Source organism: Myxine glutinosa, chromosome 12, assembly GCF_964187855.1.
Source record: "Myxine glutinosa chromosome 12, kmMyxGlut1.1, whole genome shotgun sequence".
Taxonomy (NCBI): Eukaryota; Metazoa; Chordata; class Myxini; order Myxiniformes; family Myxinidae; genus Myxine; species Myxine glutinosa.
Window position 1 is genome coordinate 64,226,427 of NC_136272.1, and position 21,225 is coordinate 64,247,651.

The 21,225-nt window shown below is 45.3% G+C and overlaps 1 protein-coding gene across 1 annotated transcript in view; it reads left to right on the forward strand.

Annotated features, from left to right (window-relative positions):
- Positions 1-20,831, forward strand: part of LOC144888545 (putative transcription factor p65 homolog) — a 61,352-nt gene extending 40,521 nt beyond the window's left edge. Inside the window, exon 9 of the mRNA XM_078766900.1 lies at positions 11,473-20,831. Within this exon, the coding sequence (XP_078623026.1) occupies positions 11,473-11,963 (491 nt within the window). The 3' untranslated portion in view covers positions 11,964-20,831. The remainder of the gene's footprint in view (positions 1-11,472) is intronic.
- Positions 20,832-21,225: the final 394 nt, after the last annotated feature.

Sequence of the window (21,225 nt, forward strand, 5' to 3'; positions counted from 1 at the left end):
AGTCGTTGGTCGACTAGCCTTCTGGATACAGGCACATTTGTCAGTTGCTGCCACTCAGCCCTAAGCCGATTAGCTGACTTGGTACGGCCATTGCGGACTAACCGGTGCAGCTGGCGATCATCCCTCCTTGTGGTTCTGTGGGGACGTCCTGGCCTCGGTATTGGAGTAGGGAGACCCCTCTGAGCATTTCGTTTCAGGATCTTTGACACCTGACCTTGAGTGATGCCATACTGTCAAGCAATAGCATGCTGTTTCATGCCGGAATTTCGGAAAGCAACCACTAAATGACAAACAGCATAGTCGAGTTGACGGACCATCTCCAGGGGAAGCGGCAATAACTTTTGTAGACGTGCAGCAGTTGTTTTCCAGTAATACAGAACGCAACAACCCTTATATACCCGATTGTGAAGCCAATCGTCAAATATACCTGTCCGTACATTTTGTCACGCCACCTGTGATATAATCCTGTTATTGACTTCTTGCTGCGACAGACAATCAGTGACATGGTTCTTTTAACAAAGAAATCACCGAAGCGTAAAAGAAACTCACCAGATTGATATACCGAGTTCAGAAATTAAACCCAAGTCAAGAAAAAAAAAAATTCCATATTAAATGCCAAGTCTGTATATATATATCCCACCTGCAAAGGTAGAATAAATTGTGAAGTTTGTCATGATAAGCTTTTCCTTTATCTCATTAGCCAGTCTGCTCATGCAGCAGGAGACCGGTTCTTCAATGTGTGTGTGTGTGTGTGTGTGTGTGTGTGTGTGTGTGTGTGTGTGTGTGTGTGTGTGTGTGTGTGTGTGTGTGTGTGTGTGTGTGTGTGTGTGTGTGTGTGTGTGTGTGTGTGTGTGTGTGTGTGTGTGTGTGTGTGTGTGTGTGTGTGTGTGTGTCCAGGCCATAACTTTCCAATCATTTGAGCTTTTGTCATCAAATTTTCGACAAACCTCTATTATGACAATATGGAGAACACTAATTAATAAATCTAACTTTTTTTCAAGTTGTTGTTTCCGTCAAGTGTAGTTTGAGTACAAAGCTCTCAGCTCTTTCACGAGCCTCGATTCAGTATACAAAAAAAAAAAAAAAAAAAAAAAACAATGGCTTTTTCAAAACGGTTAGCAGCCAATTGTGACATCAAAAAGATCGATGAGAGAATCATGTTTCCTCTGGTCTCTGATAGCAGCCGCAGTTTGCACACTTGTGGGGTCACGAGTTTCTTCATGTTGTCAGAGCTCAGTCTTGTTCCGCTTTCCTGTCTGCTTCTGATGGCTGGATTTTTTGGAATAATTAATTTTTTTAGCTCACCTGAAGCATAGTTCCGGGGAGCTTATGCATCCGGCCGTCAGTACTGAAACACTTGCAACTTCTCCGAAACTGCTAATGGGATTGTGACAAAACTTGGCACAAATGATACTTCGTATGTTGCAACTCAAGTTTGTTCACGGCATGAAAAAAAATCGGGGTATAAGGGTGTATACCGGGGATCATAGTGCATCCAGGTTTGACCCTCGCAAAATAGGAATTTGATTTTTCCTCTGAAAGTACATACACTATTTCTACCTGTGATGCACCAACGTTTGTTCAGGACATTAAAAATGTCGAAGTCTGGGGGGGAGGGAGGGTGGGCGTTGCCCCGCAAAATATGTATTTGTTCTCTCCTCCGAAACTACACACACAAAATTGATGAAACCAGTCTGTGATTTTGTCCAGGTCTGCAGAGAGTGATGAGGCTGCAGACTGCTGATCTGAGGGATGAGGTATGGAGCGGCAGAGAGTGGTCATCAGCAAAGAGACAGAGAGGATGTTCCAGAGAGTCGGAAAGATCATTAATGAAGACCAGAAAAAGCACAGGGCCTAGAACACTGCCTTGGGGAACTCCAGCCTGGAGAGGAAGGGGAGATGAGAGAAACCCATTCAGGGCCGCACGTTGACTATGACCAGAGAGGAAGTCCGCAAGCCATGCGTGGAGATTTCCATGGATACCATAGGAGGAGAGTTTGGTAAGCAGAGCGGGGTGCCACACCGTATCGAAGGCACGTGATATGTCGAGGGAGACAGCTCTAATGTCCTGTTTGGCATTGAGGACCTCCATCCATTGTTGAGACAGCAGAAGCAACATGTCCAGACTAGAGTGACCTGGTCTGAAACCAAATTGATGATTGGAGATCAAGCCATTGGAGAAGAGGATTCCATGAAGCAATGATGGATTCCATGACTATGCTGATTATTGGGAACAGGCTGATTGGTCTGTAGTTGCAAGGATCTGTTTTTGCACCTTCTTTGTGTAAAGCGGTAATGTTGGCTGATTTCCAAGCAGATGGCAGATGACCTTGATCAAAAGAGAGGGTGAAGAGAACAGAGAGAGGGAGTGAAAGAGCGGCAGAGCAGGATTTTAGGATACGTGGGCTGATGCCCTCTAGTCCAGTTGCAGAATCAGTGTCGAGGTTTGACAGAAACTTCTTCACCTTGTCAGGAGAGAAGGACACAGAGTCCAGGAGCAGTTGGGTTTGACTGGGTACGGTGGGCACAGAGAGAGATGGGTTTGGGACACGAGTTTGAGGCAAACACAGAGTTGAGGCATTCAGCTTTTTCACGTGCGGAGTCAGCTGTGTAGCCGTTTGAGGTAAGGCAAGGGATGGAGGGGGAACAAACACCAGCAACAGATTTGACCACCAGGATTTGGAGGAAGGAGACAGGTTTGAGAGTTCAGTCTTGAGAGTAGAGATATTGTTTCCTGGCTCTCCTGAAGGTGGACACACACTTGTTTCGGGCTTTGTGAAAGGAACTGAGATTGCCTTCAGTTGGATTTGCCTTCCAGGAGGTGAAGGCAAGTTGTTTCAGGGCAACTGCCTCACCACAAGATTCAGTGTACCATGGACGGGAGGAAGGGTATGACAACTGAAGACGAGATGGGATAAATCTGTGCAGGAGAGAGAGTAATTTACTTTGGAAGAATTTCCAGGAAGAGTTGATGCCAGAGGCAGTAGAAATGGGAGACCAGTCCAGATGATTGATGGCTGCTTGAAGACCGTGCCAGTTGGCCTGAGTGAAATGCCAGACTCGTCGACGCTGAGGAGGCTCTCTGAGAATGGCTAGAGAGATGTCCACTTTAACGAGCATATGTTTGTCCAAGCATTGGAAAAATTGGGGTCTTAGGAGATACACGTGGTGGGAGAGAAGGGGGGGGGGGGGGGGGGGTTGCTTCCAAAAATAGCTATTTTTTTGTTTGTTTGTTTAAAGTCTTATGATTATGTGAGTATGATTCTACATGCTGCCCTGTCTTCCAGCAAGCATTGAAATTGTTTAAAAATACCTTTAGTTAGTGCAGTATACTGTTTGTTGTACCAGGTGATCACCAGGGGTATTGCCCCTATGTTGTTTAGTGCCATGAACAAACTTTGGTACGTCACGAGTGATGAAGGTTGTGGTGAAGTTTCATCAAAATCGTATGTGTAGTTTTTGGAAATAAAGCAAATGCTTATTTTGGGGGTCAAACCTGGATCCACTTTGACCCCCTTGTTCACCCCGTTAAACCCCGATTTTTTTTTGGATTTTTTTTTTAATGCCGTGAACAAACCAAAGTTGGAACATAACAAATATAATTTGTGCCAAGTTTGGTCACAATCCCATCAGCGGTTTCAGAGAAGAAGTTGCAAGTGTTTACGGACTGACGGACAGACAACGCACCATCGCACTAGCTCCCCGGAACTACGTTCCAGGTGAGCTATTAAAAATCGAGGTCTACTGGGGGAGTGCTCCCCAAAACATGTATTTGCTCTCTCTTTAGAAACTACACACACAATTTTGATGAAACTTGACCACAACCTTCATCATGTGTAATGTTCTTTCAATGGTGAAGAATCATAGAGAAAAAAAAAAGATCGGATATGGATCTTCACCAAAATTGAATCAAATCTTCCTTGTCACACACCCAAGGTGTCCACCAAGTTTCGTCTGAATCCGTCCTTCACTTTTTGAGATATCGTGCTCACAAAAACAAGCGGGTGAAAACATAACCTCTGTCCGCCTTCGGTGGTGGAGGTACTAAAAGGTTCATCAGTAAGTGTCATGAGGTTTTTATATGCCAATTAGCCATTACTTTATTGAGTTGCACGGGCAGGAGGGGGGTGGTACCTTACGCTGCCTGGCCAGGTGAGCGTTTCATGGCAGTGGTTTGGGGACATATTGGACATTGTAAGGCTATGGAGTTATTGGCCTCATGGTCGTTACCTTTTGCTTGTAGGTCAGCAGCAGCACTGCTTAACCCAACATCCCAATATACACTTTATAGCAGCCCTTGGTGGCCTCAAAACGACCTTCCTGGTCAACGTGTGGTTGCTTAAAACCTTGCCCACATTCTGAAGTACCTACACCTACAATTTATGGCCTCTAGGTGCTACGGGTCAGCCATGAAAGAGTGACGTACAAACACAACAACAAGAACATGCATTTTAAGGCCATTTTCCCTGCTAGAGCGGGGGTTAGCCTTGCGGTCCCCATGACAATCTTCTCCATATTGCCCTATTTTCTGCATCTCTCCTTGTTAACCCCTTGCCCGCATTTCTTCTTCCACCATCTTTAGCCAAGTCTTTCTCGGTCTTCCCCGTCCTCTACTTCCTTCTACATTCATTTCCATCACTCTTCTCAACCAGTCACTTTCATCCTTCCTCAACACATGACCAAACCATCTCAACCTGTTCCTCTTCACAGCATCAATCACAGGCTCTATTCCCATCATCTTTTGCAATTCATCATTTGTCTTCCTCTCTCTCAACGATACTCCGCACATCCACCGAACCATTCGCATTTCCACCCTTTCCAGCCTTCGTTGCTGCTCCACATTCATGACCCATGTCTCGCTCCCATAAATCATAACACTTCTCACACATGCAGCATACACCTTTCCCTTCAGCTTCAACGACACTCCCCTCCTCATCAGCATGCCACTCAGTTCCCGAAACTTCTTCCATGCACATCTCACTCGAGCAACCGTTGCCGAGTCTGATCCACCTTCTCCATTCAGCATGTCTCTGAGGTAGCAAAATGTTTTCACACCTTCCAGCTTCACGCCGTCTCCAAGATCCAACTCAACATTTCCTCCATCTGCAGCTCCCTATGTGCACACCTTACATTTGAATGTAGCTGCCACACTGGTTAATGACCCTCTCAGACCACTACATTTTTGATGAACCCACTCAGCGCACATTGTACATTGAATGGAGTTCACTCCGACACCCTTCCTGCACACAGCACATGGCCACTTCCCAGTTCTTTCCACCTCACCACATGCTTTACCACTTGCCATCACCTTCGTCTTTCCTATATTCACCTTCAGACCTTTTGTCTCCATACATTCCTTCCACTTGTTCATCTTTTCCTTCAGTCCATCCATACTTTCCGCAATCAACACCAGATCATCTGCATACAACAACTCCCACGGTAAACCTTCCTTTACGTTCTGAGCCAGCACCTCCATCACAGCTACAAATAGTAGTGGACTTAGTACCGACCCCTGATGCACTCCCACCTTCACCTCAAACTCACCACTGTTCCCGTCCTTCGTCCTTACAGCTGTGCGCGCTCTTTTGTACATTGCCATCACTACTCTGATCAACCATTCCTCCACTCCTAACTTCCTCAATGCCCATGTCAATACCGCGTGGAACCCTATCAAATGCTTTCTCCAGATCAACAAACCCAAGAAACAACTTCTTCCTCTTCTCCATGTACTTCTCCTGCAACTGCCTTACAATGAAAAGCGCGTCTGTCGTTCCTCTTCCTGGCATAAATCCAAACTGCATTTCGTCGATCTTCACCTTCTTCCTTATCCTCCTCTCCAACACCCTTTCCAAAACCTTCATTCCATGCTCCAATAACTTTATCGCTCGGTACGAGCCACACTCCAGAGGGTCACCGTTCCCCTTGTATAGAGGGACGAGGGTACTCAGTTCCCAAGCCACTGGAATGCGGCCTTCTTTCACCACCAGATTACAGATCTCTGTCATTCTCTTCACACCCCAACTTCCTGCTGCCTTCAACATATCTCCCACAACTCCCGTCGGCCCTCCCGCTTTTCTACTCTTTATTGCTTTTATCGCTTCCTCAACTTCCTTCTCAGTTATCTTCTCTGCCGGTCCTAAAACTGGGTTACTCTCTATGTTGCCATCCCATTCATTCTCTGTATTCAACAGCATTTCCATATATATTTAACATCTTCTTTTAATTCCATCTGGGTCCACAACGATTTGTCCCACTTCATCCTTCAAGCAACTCACCCCCATCACATCACACCTCTCTTTCGCTATCTGCTTTGCAATCCTAAATACCGCTCTCTGACCCTCTTCCAAATCCAAGCGTTCTCCGAACATTTTCCTACATGCCTCCTGCGCCTTTGCTACCTCTTTCTTTGCAGCCTTCTTGTCCGCCTTACAACTTTCATGCTCTGCTTTTTCTGCTTCCGTACCCTTCGCCTTCTGCCACTCCTTGAACTTCTTCCTCTTCTCGTCAATCCTCTTTCCAACTTCATCATCCCACCACCATGTTTCCGAGTGCCTCGGTGGTCCTTTTGTCCATCCACATACCTCACCAACGGCTCCCAACAGACTATCTTTCATTGACATCCAACTTTTTCAAGCTCAACCACATCATCCTCTACCCTACTCAGCCTCTCTTTTAATACCTCCCTTACTGTCACCTGTTTCAACCTCCACACCTTCATTCTCGGTTGGTACTTCACCCGCCGAGCTCTCCTCGCACCTTTCATCCTTATGTCGCAGACAACCAAGTGGTGCTGTGAAACAGCCTCCTCCCCCGGGATCACCTTTGTGTCCCGGAGGTGCCCCCTATCTCGCCTACGCACCATCAGGTAGTCAACGGTTGTCGTCGACCCACCTGACGTGTATGTAACAAGCTTATTATCCCCTTTCTGGAACTGAGTGTTACAAATCAACAAATCAGCTCCATCAGCAAACTCCAAAATCCTTTCACCTTCTCCATTTCTCACACCATATCCATAACCCCCATGAACTCCCTCAAAACCGTCCATACTCCTTCCCACATGTCCATTTAGGTCTCCTCCTACCACAACAACTTCCTCATCTTTCATGTTTTCCATCAGCTTCTCTATCGCACACCAGAACTTGTCCTTCTCTTCATCGCTGCGACCAACTGAGCATAACCCGAGATGACGTTCACCAAGAGCTTTCCAATCATCATTTTCACCATCATCAACCTATCACTCACTCTAGTCACACTCACCACACTGTCTACAAACTCCTCAGAAAACAGGGCACCAACACCATTCACGCCCTCTGGGCACCCTTGCCACACAAACTTGTATTTCTGTCCCTGCCTACCCTTCACCATTCTCACACCACTTCCCTTCCATCTCGTCTCCTGCACACAACATATGTCCACTCTTCTTCTGACCAATACTTCCACCACTTCTCCTGATCTCCCTGTCATTGTCCCTACATTCCATGTCCCAAACCTCAGAAACCGATCTCCACTTCGGGCTGTACACTGCCCATATGTAGTTGTAATTGTCATGGTTCTCTTTTTGAGGCAATGTTTTTTATGGCTGGATGCCCTTCCTGACGCCAACCCTCTTAGTCGCCTCTTACGACACGCAGGGATACGGTGTACCTATTCTAACCAGGGTACACACCGGGATAAAGCTTTGAATAAAACCAAACGGGTTTAATCCCGAACAAATAAACGGAGAATGAAATCAATAATATCTATATACAATGAAGTAAAATAATCCGATAAAAACTTCGGCGTCAAGTCACAAGCACAGACGGGGCGAGGGACACAAAATGGCGACTTATCTCTGCTCTTTCAGATGACACAAGCTTCCCAAGAGAAAGCAGCACCCAAAGCATTTTGAACAAAACCTTGTGTCCATGTTGCATTCAGTGCCGTAAGCTTGCTTTGATAGAGCTGATATTTTTGGTGACGCATTCTTGTGAGCTCAATGAACTCAACGGAAACGGAATTATGTACAAAAATAAACAGGTTTAAAACCACGGATGCCGATAATACAAAATAAAACGCGCCGGTCTAATCCCTCCAACTGGAGCGCTCCTATTACAGACACACACACATACAGATGGGGAGGATATATGAAAAATAAAAGTTGTGTGTTTTATCATGCACTTAGATCTGATCGTTCGGTGCGTCGTCTGCAATCGCCCAGGCCCTCCATTCCCGTGCGGGGAGAAGGCCGCAGTCACTGTCAAGTCACTGGAGAAGGCCGCAGTGACGTACAACAACAACACAACAACATGCATTTTAAAAGGCCATTTTCCCTGCTAGAGCGGGGGTTAGCCTTGCGGTCCCCATGACAATCTTCTCCATTTTGCCCTATTTTCTGCATCTCTCCTTGTTAACCCCCTTGCTCGCATTTCTTCTTCCACCATCTTCAGCCAAGTCTTTCTCGGTCTTCCCCGTCTTCTACTTCCTTCTACATTCATTTCCATCACTCTTCTCAACCAGTCACTTTCATCCTTCCTCAACACATGACCAAACCATCTCAACCTGTTCCTCTTCACAGCATCAATCACAGGCTCTATTCCCATCATCTTTCGCAATTCATCATTTGTCTTCCTCTCTCTCAACGATACTCCGCACATCCACCGAACCATTCGCATTTCCACCCTTTCCAGCCTTCGTTGCTGCTCCACATTCATGACCCATGTCTCGCTCCCATAAATCATAACACTTCTCACACATGCAGCATACACCTTTCCCTTCAGCTTCAACGACACTCCCCTCATCATCAGCACGCCACTCAATTACCGAAACTTCTTCCATGCACATCTCACTCGAGCAACCGTTGCCGAGTCTGATCCACCTTCTCCATTCAGCATGTCTCTGAGGTAGCAAAATGTTTTCACACCTTCCAGCTTCACGCCGTCTCCAAGATCCAACTCAACATTTCCTCCATCTGCAGCTCCCTCTGTGCACACCTTACATTTGAATGTAGCTGCCACACTGGTTAATGACCCTCTCAGACCACTACATTTTTGATGAACCCACTCAGCGCACATTGTACACTGAATGGAGTTCACTCCGACACCCTTCCTACACACAGCACAGGGCCACTTCCCAGTTCTTTCCACCTCACCACATGCTTTACCACTTGCCATCACCTTCGTCTTTCCGATATTCACCTTCAGACCTTTTGTCTCCATACATCCCTTCCACGTGTTCATCTTTTCCTTCAGTCCATCCATACTTTCCGCAATCAACACCAGATCATCTGCATACATCAACTCCCACGGTAAACCCTCCTTTACGTTCTGAGCCATCACCTCCATCACAGCTACAAATAGTAGTGGACTTAGTACCGACCCCTGATGCACTCCCACCTTCACCTCAAACTCACCACTGTTCCCGTCCTTCGTCCTTACAGCTGTGCGTGCTCTTTTGTACATTGCCATCACTACTCTGATCAACCATTCCTCCACTCCTAACTTCCTCAATGCCCATGTCAATACTTTGCGTGGAACCCGATCGAATGCTTTCTCCAGATCAACAAACCCAAGAAACAACTTCTTCCTCTTCTCCATGTACTTCTCCTGCAACTGCCTCACAATGAAAAGCGCGTCTGACGTTCCTCCTTCCTGGCATGAATCCAAACTGCATTTCGTCGATCTTCACTTTCTTCCTTATCCTCCTCTCCAACACCCTTTCCAATACCTTCATTCCATGCTCCAATAACTTTATCGCTCGGTATGAGCCACACTCCAGAGGGTCACCTTTCTCCTTGTATAGAGGGACGAGGGTACTCAGTTCCCAAGCCACTGGAATGCGGCCTTCTTTCACCACCAGATTACAGATCTCTGTCATTCTCTTCACACCCCAACTTCCTGCTGCCTTCAACATATCTCCCACAACTCCCATCGGCCCTCCCGCTTTTCTATCCTTCATTGCTTTTATCGCTTCCTCAACTTCCTTCTCAGTTATCTTCTCTGCCGGTCCTAAAACTGGGTTACTCTCTATGTTGCCATCCCATTCATTCTCTGTATTCAACAGCATTTCCATATATCTTTTCCATCTTCCTTTAATTCCATCTGGGTCGACAACGATTTGTCCCACTTCATCCTTCAAGCAACTCGCCCCCATCACATCACACCTCTCTTTCGCTATCTGCTTTGCAATCCTGAATACTGCTTTCTGACCCTCTTCCGAATCCAAGCGTTCTCCGAACATTTTCCTACATGCCTCCTGCGCCTTTGCTACCTCTTTCTTTGCAGCCTTCCTGGCTGCCTTATAACTTTCATGCTCTGCTGTTTCTGCTCCCGTACCCTTCGCCTTCTGCCACTCCTTGAACTTCTTCCTCTTCTCGTCAATCCTCTTTCCAACTTCATCATCCCACCACCATGTTTCCGAGTGCCTCGGTGGTCCTTTTGTCCATCCACATACCTCACCAACGGCTCCCAACAGACTAGCTTTCATTGACATCCAACCACTTTCAAGCTCAACCACATCAGCCTCGACCCTACTCAGCCTCTCTTTTAATGCCTCCCTTACTGTCACCTCTTTCAACCTCCACACCTTCATTCTCGGTTGGTACTTCACCCGCCGAGCTCTCCTCGCACCTTTCACCCTTACGTCGCAGACAACCAAGTGGTGCTGTGAAACAGCCTCCTCCCCTGGGATCACCTTTTTGTCCCGGAGGTGCCCCCTATCTTGCCTACGCAACATCAGGTAGTCAACGGTTGTCGTCGACCCACCTGACGTGTATGTAACAAGCTTATTATCCTCTTTCTGGAACTGAGTATTACAAATCAACAAATCAGCTCCATCAGCAAACTCCAAAATCCTTTCACCTTCTCCATTTCTCACACCATATCCGTAACCCCCATGTACTCCGTCAAAACCATCCATACTCCTTCCCACATGTCCATTTAGGTCTCCTCCTACCACAACAACTTCCTCATCTTTCACGTTTTCCATCAGCTTCTCTATCGCACACCAGAACTTGTCCTTCTCTTCATCGCTTCGACCAACCTGCGGAGCATATCCCGAGATGACGTTCACCAAGAGCTTTCCAATCATCATTTTCACCATCATCAACCTATCACTCACTCTAGTCACAATCACCACACTGTCTACAAACTCCTCAGAAAACAGTGACGTACAAACACAGTAAGTTATTTCTAAGATACACAACGCATGCATTGAAGGTGTTGTCTTGCAATTTTTTCCACCAGGTGGGTACGTGCTGTTGTTTTCCATTATTGGAAGGAACCAAATATTGCTTCCAATGATGCTGTCCTTTATTCCTGTTCTTTTTCTTTCACTTACTTTTTTGTGAGCTCCTCTCTGCACGATTGTCTTGATTCAAATGGAATAATTGTGAACGTGTGTTTGTGATCACAAAACTGTCTTCTTATTCCGCACCAAATGTTGAATTGAATATTGTTCGGCCCGTTGTGCACAATAAATATAATCTTCTCTTTGTAGTTGCCGCCACACCGATCATCGGATCTTACTTGCACCCGGGCGGTCTGCTCGTGGGTCGCGGCCTTGACCATTCGGCCACCGGCGTCGTGGCGGCCATGCTTCCCGAGGCTCCCGTCATGGAGATGGGTACGTGCTCGATGAGCAGCAGCGAACTCAGTGCACTCGGGCACCTGATCCAGCAGGAGACGACGGAAGAGGAACAAGAGAAGGTGTGCGAATTGATCAACATAAACCAGGAGGTGTTGGCCCCCTCGTGCACGCTGGAGCCGTCCATCGCTCCGCTGTTCTCGGAAAACATTGCGGAGGTGTGCTCTGCACCCTGCCACGATCCACCTGTCGTCACGACACCGAATCGTTTTAACTTGGCATCTGCCACGTGTCTTATTTCTTCCGATGTCATGCTGTCACAAGTGAGGGATCAAGACGCCCTGAATGAAGAAGAAGAAGAAGTCTTGTTTGCTCATCAGACCCACATGACAGGAGAGCTGTGATACCTGTTTACATAGTAGTATTTTGTTTAGCAATGTCAGGAGGGAGAGGGGGTGTCTGCTTTGAAAGGCTTAAACAACAACAACAACAACATCCCTTTTCTTTTCTGTCAGCATTTGCACAGTTGTTGCCATTGATCTCCTACTTTGAGTAAATCAGCAACTCTCACGGTTGTTGGTTGGTTGTTGGTCGGTCTTCGACGTGTTGATTATCTGAGTTAATTGGTCAGGAAGGGCAGATACATATGACGTTTGTAACATTGGTGGAATTATTTTTACTCGCTTTCCCCCTCGCCCCTACCCGCCTGCTCCAACCACCGCCCAGGTACGTCTCCACATTTCCTTACTTTTTGAGTTTTTGTCCCGTTCTTCCTGTCTCCTCTCATTCCTTCCCATTTTCCTCCCTATCCCGTCCCCCTTCCTCCGCTCAGTTTTACTTCTTCTTTGACTATTCTCCACTCTTCCCGCCATCTTTGGTTTTGTACATAAATCGTATTCTTCACAACAGGATGTGGAAGTGATGACTTCCAATGTATGGAGGCCTGTGTTACCAAGCACTTGGATAGTTGATTGTGGCAGCTTTTTAATCACTTTACCATATCTAGTAAGATAAGTTGTTGTTTTGTTGTTGTTGGTGTTGTTTTTGTTTTTTGTCAATGTCTAATTTTAAGGGCAAGGCACTCATCGATACCCACCACACCTTTAGGTTCGGTTTCTACTGAAACGTCACGACAATCTCGAAGCCAAAGCAACTTGAGCCGAATTTCCAAACGTTTTTAACGCCTTCTTCTTCTTCTTCTTCTTTTATATCTTTTTACATTATTTGACAGCAGGCTTCCACTCATATGGAACAGGTACGTGAGAGTGCTGAATCGTTTTTTTTTTACTTGTTTTTTTCCCCCCGTTGACCTCATCGTTGTGAGAGTGACATCGTTAACGCAACAGACAGATAAGTTCCGTGGCCTGGTATTGAAAACCTGTTATACCTGGACTCCCTGATCACCAAATCACCAAATAAATTTGTTCATTTCACCGTTCGTTAAATAGAGTTGAAATATTCCCTTTAAAACGGCAATGTCCATCAAATGTGCCATTTGTTTTAACGAGTGTGCCTTGTGACCGGACTTGTGAAGTCACCTGTTCTGTGAGCTTGGTCTGCCACTGACAGAATTGCTCAGGTGAGCACTGGCTTTTCTATCAAGGTCATGTGATCATTGTTTTCTCGATCCTTTTTACTTTTGTTTTCTCTCTCTTTGCGTTGATTTGAGTTTTTTGATACCATCGTGTGGTGTAAAATGGGAGTTTGACCAGTGGGGAGGTTGATGGAGAACCTTCTCACCAATGTCACCTTGGTAGGCCTTTGAACTTCCCTTTTTAATGACCAAGTGATGTTTGTCCCTCAAAGCGAATCCCTTCATCAGAGGGAGGGCCACCCGAGGGTAAGCGGAAGGTGGTTTATACGGTGGTGGTGGTGGTCAGGGAGCAACCTTCTCATTGTCATTTGCCGCAGCAAAGTGACACTTCCTGTCACAAGCAGGGGAAGAGTAACGTGGTTTACGCCATTTTGAATTTGGCGACGGTGGTAATCTCAGGGCCTGTTCTTTACTGAATATTCGAAGAATGTACCTACAGCCGGCTTAATTTATGCAACAACCCTACCTGTGATACACCAGGAAACATTTTATGGTTTGATCTCATCCCCTCGGGAACCCGACTTGTGTGACCTTTGTTTACAAAGCACTTCCTGTTTTGATTTGATAACCTTTGTGATTTCTTTGCTCACAACTCACCGTTGATCGGAGAGACTTTTAGAGCAATGTTATAAGGGTCGAATGTTTCACCTTTGATTGCCAATGCGCTTCAGGCCTTGCATTGTTCATTAAGGGGTAAAGTGTTTTGTTTGCCTGTGACGTCACATTATTGTTATTGTTGCGCAATGCGCTTCAGGCCTTGCATTGTTCATTAAGGGGTGAAGTGTTTTGTTTGCCTGTGACGTCACATTATTGTTATTGTTGGCAATGTGCTTCAGGCCTTGTATTGTTCATTAAGGGGTGAAGTGTTTTGTTTGCCTGTGACATCACATTATTGTTATTGTTGCACAACGCGCTTCAGGCCTTGTATTGTTCATTAAGGGATGAAGTATTTTGTTTGCCTGTGACGTCACATTATTATTATTGTTGCGCAATGTGCTTCAGGCCTTGTATTGTTCATTAAGGGGTAAAGTGTTTTGTTTGCCTGTGACGTCACATTATTGTTATTGTTGGCAATGCGCTTCAGGCCTTGTATTGTTCATTAAGGGGTGAAGTGTTTTGTTTGCCTGTGACGTCACATTATTGTTATTGTTGGCAATGCGCTTCAGGCCTTGTATTGTTCATTAAGGGATGAAGTCTTTTGTTTGCCTGTGACGTCACATTATTGTTATTGTTGGCAATGTGCTTCAGGCCTTGTATTGTTCATTAAGGGGTGAAGTCTTTTGTTTGCCTGTGACGTCACATTATTGTTATTGTTGCGCAACGCGCTTCAGGCCTTGCATTGTTCATTAAGGGATGAAGTGGTTTGTTTGCCTGTGACGTCACATCATTGTTATTGCACAACGTGCGTCAGGCCTTGCATTGTTCATTGAGGGATGAAGTCTTTTGTTTGCCTGTGACGTCACATTATTGTTATTGTTGCGCAATGCGCTTCAGGCCTTGCATTGTTCATTAAGGGGTGAAGTGTTTTGTTTGCCTGTGACGTCACATTATTGTTATTGTTGTGCAACGCACTCCAGGCCTTGCATTGTTCATTAAGGGGTGAAGTGTTTTGTTTGCCTGTGACGTCACATTATTGTTATTGTTGCGCAACGCGCTTCAGGCCTTGCATTGTTCATTAAGGGATGAAGTCTTTTGTTTGCCTGTGACGTCACATTATTGTTATTGTTGCGCAACGCGCTTCAGGCCTTGTATTGTTCATTAAGTGGTGAAATGCTTTGTTTGCCTGTGACGTCACATTATTGTTATTGTTGCGCAACGCGCTTCAGGCCTTGCATTGTTCATTAAGGGGTGAAGTGATTTGTTTGCCTGTGACGTCACATTATTGTTATTGTTGCGCAACGCGCTTCAGGCCTTGCATTGTTCATTCAGGGATGAAGTGTTTTGTTTGCCTGTGACGTCACATTATTGTTCTTGTTGCGCAACGCGCTTCAGGCGTTGCATTGTTCATTCAGGGATGAAGTGTTTTGTTTGCCTGTGACGTCACATTATTATTATTGTTGTGCAACACGCTTCAGGCCTTGTATTGTTCATTAAGGGTTGAAGTCTTTTGTTTGCCTGTGACCTCACATTATTGTTATTGTTGCGCAGCGCTTCAGGCCTTGCATTGTTTATTAAGGGATGAAGTGGTTTGTTTGCCTGTGACGTCACATTATTGTTATTGTTGCGCACCGCGCTTCAGGCCTTGCATTGTTCATTAATGGATGGTCTTTTGTTTGCGTGTGACGTCACATTATTGTTATTGTTGCACAACGCGCTTCAGGCCTTGCATTGTTCATTAAGGGATGAAGTGTTTTGTTTGCCTGTGATGTCACATTATTATTATTGTTGTGCAACGCGCTTCAGGCCTTGTATTGTTCATTAAGGGTTGAAGTCTTTTGTTTGCCTGTGACGTCACATTATTGTTATTGTTGCGCAACGCGCTTCAGGCCTTGCATTGTTCATTAAGGGGTGAAATGTTTTGTTTGCCTGTGACGTCACAATATTATTGTTGCGCAACGCACTCCAGGCCTTGCTTTGTTCATTAAGGGGTGAAGTGTTTTGTTTGCCTGTGACGTCACAATATTATTGTTGCGCAACGCACTCCAGGCCTTGCATTGCTCATTAATGGGTGAAGTGTTTTGTTTGCCTGTGATGTCACATTATTGTTATTGTTGCGCAATGCGCTTCAGGCCTTGTATTGTTCATGAAGGGGTGAAGTCTTTTGTTTGCCTGTGACGTCACATTATTGTTATTGTTGCGCAGTGCTTCAGGCCTTGCATTGTTCATTAAGGGATGAAGTGGTTTGTTTGCCTGTGACGTCACATTATTGTTATTGTTGCGCAACGCGCTTCAGGCCTTGCATTGTTCTTTCAGGGGTGAAGTGATTTGTTTGCCTGTGACGTCACATTATTGTTATTGTTGCGCAACGCGCTTCAGGCCTTGCATTGTTCATTCAGGGATGAAGTGTTTTGTTTGCCTGTGACGTCACATTATTGTTCTTGTTGCACAACGCGCTTCAGGCGTTGCATTGTTCATTCAGGGATGAAGTGTTTTGTTTGCCTGTGACGTCACATTATTATTATTGTTGTGCAACGCGCTTCAGGCCTTGTATTGTTCATTAAGGGTTGAAGTCTTTTGTTTGCCTGTGACCTCACATTATTGTTCTTGTTGCGCAACGCGCTTCAGGCCTTGTATTGTTCATTAAGGGTTGAAGTCTTTTGTTTGCCTGTGACGTCACATTATTGTTATTGTTGCGCAACGCGCTTCAGGCCTTGCATTGTTCATTAAGGGATGGTCTTTTGTTTGCCTGTGACGTCACATTATTGTTATTGTTGCACAACGCGCTTCAGGCCTTGCATTGTTCATTAAGGGATGAAGTGGTTTGTTTGCCTGTGACGTCACATTATTGTTGTTGTTGCACAACGCGCTTCAGGCCTTGCATTGTTCATTCAGGGATGAAGTGTTTTGTTTGCCTATGATGTCACATTATTGTTCTTGTTGCGCAACGCGCTTCAGGCGTTGCATTGTTCATTCAGGGATGAAGTGTTTTGTTTGCCTGTGACGTCACATTATTATTATTGTTGTGCAACGCGCTTCAGGCCTTGTATTGTTCATTAAGGGTTGAAGTCTTTTGTTTGCCTGTGACCTCACATTATTGTTCTTGTTGCGCAACGCGCTTCAGGCCTTGTATTGTTCATTAAGGGTTGAAGTCTTTTGTTTGCCTGTGACGTCACATTATTGTTATTGTTGCGCAACGCGCTTCAGGCCTTGCATTGTTCATTAAGGGATGGTCTTTTGTTTGCCTGTGACGTCACATTATTGTTATTGTTGCACAACGTGCTTCAGGCCTTGCATTGTTCATTAAGGGATGAAGTTTTTTGTTTGCCTGTGACGTCACATTATTGTTGTTGTTGCACAACGCGCTTCAGGCCTTGCATTGTTCATTAAGGGATGAAGTGTTTTGTTTGCCTGTGATGTCACATTATTATTATTGTTGTGCAACACGCTTCAGGCCTTGTATTGTTCATTAAGGGTTGAAGTCTTTTGTTTGCCTGTGACGTCACATTATTGTTATTGTTGCGCAACGCGCTTCAGGCCTTGCATTGTTCATTAAGGGGTGAAATGTTTTGTTTGCCTGTGACGTCACAATATTATTGTTGCGCAACGCACTCCAGGCCTTGCATTGTTCATTAAGGGGTGAAGTATTTTGTTTGCCTGTGACGTCACAATATTATTGTTGCGCAACGCACTCCAGGCCTTGCATTGTTCATTAATGGGTGAAGTGTTTTGTTTGCCTGTGACGTCACATTATTGTTATTGTTGCGCAATGCGCTTCAGGCCTTGTATTGTTCATTAAGGGGTGAAGTCTTTTGTTTGCCTGTGACGTCACATTATTGTTATTGTTGCGCAGCGCTTCAGGCCTTGCATTGTTCATTAAGGGATGAAGTGGTTTGTTTGCCTGTGACGTCACATTATTGTTATTGTTGCGCAACGCGCTTCAGGCCTTGCATTGTTCATTCAGGGATGAAGTGTTTTGTTTGCCTGTGACGTCACATTATTGTTCTTGTTGCGCAACGCGCTTCAGGCGTTGCATTGTTCATTCAGGGATGAAGTGTTTTGTTTGCCTGTGACGTCACATTATTATTATTGTTGTGCAACGCGCTTCAGGCCTTGTATTGTTCATTAAGGGTTGAAGTCTTTTGTTTGCCTGTGACCTCACATTATTGTTCTTGTTGCGCAACGCGCTTCAGGCCTTGTATTGTTCATTAAGGGTTGAAGTCTTTTGTTTGCCTGTGACGTCACATTATTGTTATTGTTGCGCAACGCGCTTCAGGCCTTGCATTGTTCATTAAGGGATGGTCTTTTGTTTGCCTGTGACGTCACATTATTGTTATTGTTGCACAACGCGCTTCAGGCCTTGCATTTTTCATTAAGGGATGAAGTTTTTTGTTTGCCTGTGACGTCACATTATTGTTCTTGTTGCGCAACGCGCTTCAGGCCTTGCATTGTTCATTAAGGGGTGAAATGTTTTGTTTGCCTGTGACGTCACAATATTATTGTTGCACAACGCACTCCAGGCCTTGCATTGTTCATTAAGGGGTGAAGTGTTTTGTTTGCCTGTGACGTCACAATATTATTGTTGCACAACGCACTCCAGGCCTTGCATTGTTCATTAATGGGTGAAGTGTTTTGTTTGCCTGTGACGTCACATTGTTGTTGTTGTTGCGCAATGGCTGCATCACTCATCTCGAGAGCAATTCCACTCAGAGCAAGTGTCAGGTGACACCGGTTCATGTGATCGGGCAATATAACGCAAATTGATTTTGTGCGTCTCATTATGCTGGTATTTATTGGCATAAAGAACCTTTTGATTGGTCGAAGGGAAAGTGGATGAGCATGTTGCTATGAGCAGGGGTCACGTGATGACCTTTGTGCCTCGCTCTATTGTGTTATTCATATTGGGATTTTGCTGTTACAGCTATTACATGTTTGTGTGTTTTTTTTCTCTATTTATTTTACCATTTTTATTTTAACTTATGTTTGATGACCCTAACCCACGAAACGCTCACTGGTCCACACTGCGGTAGTCGGACTCTGCTGTGATTTCACTTTCCTTAACTTGTTCATTCAATTTAGTGAATTTGTGCTCGTGATCACCATCCATATAAAATATTCCTGAAGCTTTATTGAGCTTCAATGTCGAAGCATCAAAAAGAGATTTTAAAAATAATAAAAATAATAATAATAAAAAGTTGCCCCCCCAGTAATTTTAGTATTTTATAATTTTACATCACATGACCAGTTAGGTGCCTGGCACTCGGTTTGCATAAAAAGGAAGTCGTTGTCATTATTTGATGAGTATTTCCTTTTCCGTAGGGAGCATGAATGTATCTGTATGGTCGTCAGGATGGTCTACATCCGGGGGTCCCAAACCCAGGGACACCACCTTAACTTTTTTTTTTTCTTTTTTTTCTATACTGAATCGAGGCTCGTGAAAGAGCTGGCAACCGCGAGGGAAAGACAGCACAGGGGGACCACGAGGGAAAGACAAAGACAGCACATGGGGACCGCGAGGGCAAGACAGTACAGGGGGACCACGAGGGAAAGACAAAGGCAGCACAGAGGGACCACGAGGGAAAGACAAAGACAGCACATGGGGACTGCGAGGGAAAGACAAAGACAGGACATGGGGACCGCGAGGGAAAGACAGTACAGGGGGACCACGAGGGAAAGACAAAGGCAGCACAGGGGGACCACGAGGGCAAGACAAAGACAGGACATGGGGACCGCGAGGGAAAGACAGTACAGGGGGACCACGAGGGAAAGACAAAGGCAGCACAGGGGGACCACGAGGGAAAGACAAAGGCAGCACAGGGGGACCACGAGGGAAAGACAAAGACAGCACATGGGGACTGCGAGGGAAAGACAAAGACAGGACATGGGGACCGCGAGGGAAAGACAGTACAGGGGGACCACGAGGGAAAGACAAAGGCAGCACAGGGGGACCACGAGGGAAAGACAAAGACAGCACATGGGGACCACGAGGGAACCCCCTATCTCTTGGGACCACGAACTTGAAAATCCCCCTCAATATTCCCGGCCTTTGAGGGGGGTTTCACGTCCTGCCCTGGGATAGACGTTAAGCTGGGGGTCCTGTACCTGTCTGCCGGATGGAATGTATTGATAACTCGTGTCCCTTAGTTGTGTTTATTCTATGCATTTGTCCATTCGAGTTTTTTTTCATGTATGAACGAGGTAACCGACATGATGACGTCTTTCCATGTATAAACGATGTAGCACATTTATCTTCCCATCACAACAACTTGGATTTGTGTGTTGGAACTAAAGTTGTAGAATTCCAGATTATCTCCACATTATCTTGGGAGAAAGATACCTTGTAAGTTTTAAAGATGGCTGACATCCTGAAGAGCATAAACATGATGTTGACGTGTCGTTTTGTTTTTGGGTCATACTTATATTTGTTGTTGTTGTTGTTGTTGTTGTTATTGTTAATGTTGCTGCTATTGGTTGACATGAAAGGAAGATATTGGATGTTAATGAATTGTATAATTTGAAAGGATGGTTTATGTATATTTTAATTTGATCATAAGATTTTCGTACCTCAAAGGTGACGTTATTATCTGATGTTTGTACTTTTTCTTTATGTTGAACCCCACACCCCACCCTGCCACACCCTGCCACACCCTACCATACCATACACCACCCTACGCCACCCTGCCACACCCGACCATACCATACACCACCTTACGCCACCCTACCACTCCTTACCATACCATACACCACCATGCCACACCCTACCATACCATACACCACCCTACGCCACCCTACCACACCCTACCACACCTTACCATATAATACACCACCCTACGCCACCCTACCACACCTTACCATACCATACACCACCCTACGCCACCCTACCACACCTTACCCCTCCCTACTCCTCCTCATCTCACCACTATTTGCAATATTGTACATTGAGAGCATTAATGTATATTTTCAATACAAACTTTTGTTAAAATGGATTTTTACCCATTTTTTTCATGTTAACTGATATCTCATTGACCATTGTTGTGTTTGAATGTATCTGAAAAGTAAAGTTTGCTGTTCTACTTCTTTATTTGAACATCTTGTGTCAATCACGAGCCTCGATTCAGTATACAAAAAAACCAAAAAAAAAAACCCATTTGTTCAAATGATGGACAGTTGTGCGATTCCGTGTCATCTCGATTTGTCCTTAAATAAACGTGTACACCCGTTATTATTTGGTGAACACATATTGGGCTGGGATTCAATTGTGCACTCAACCCGCTGGTTGCATCATCACTGAAGTGCGGCTGCGCCGCCAATGCAGTGCCCCTGCACTTTGGCCAAATCACAACATCCTGTCCCAGGTACCGGCACACCATGTTTTCAAACCGCCGTTGTGCAACCATCTCATGTCGTCCACATCTCTACCCACAATCTCTCTTTTTACCCCCATTGACCCTGCCAAGCACAACCCTCTTACTTGT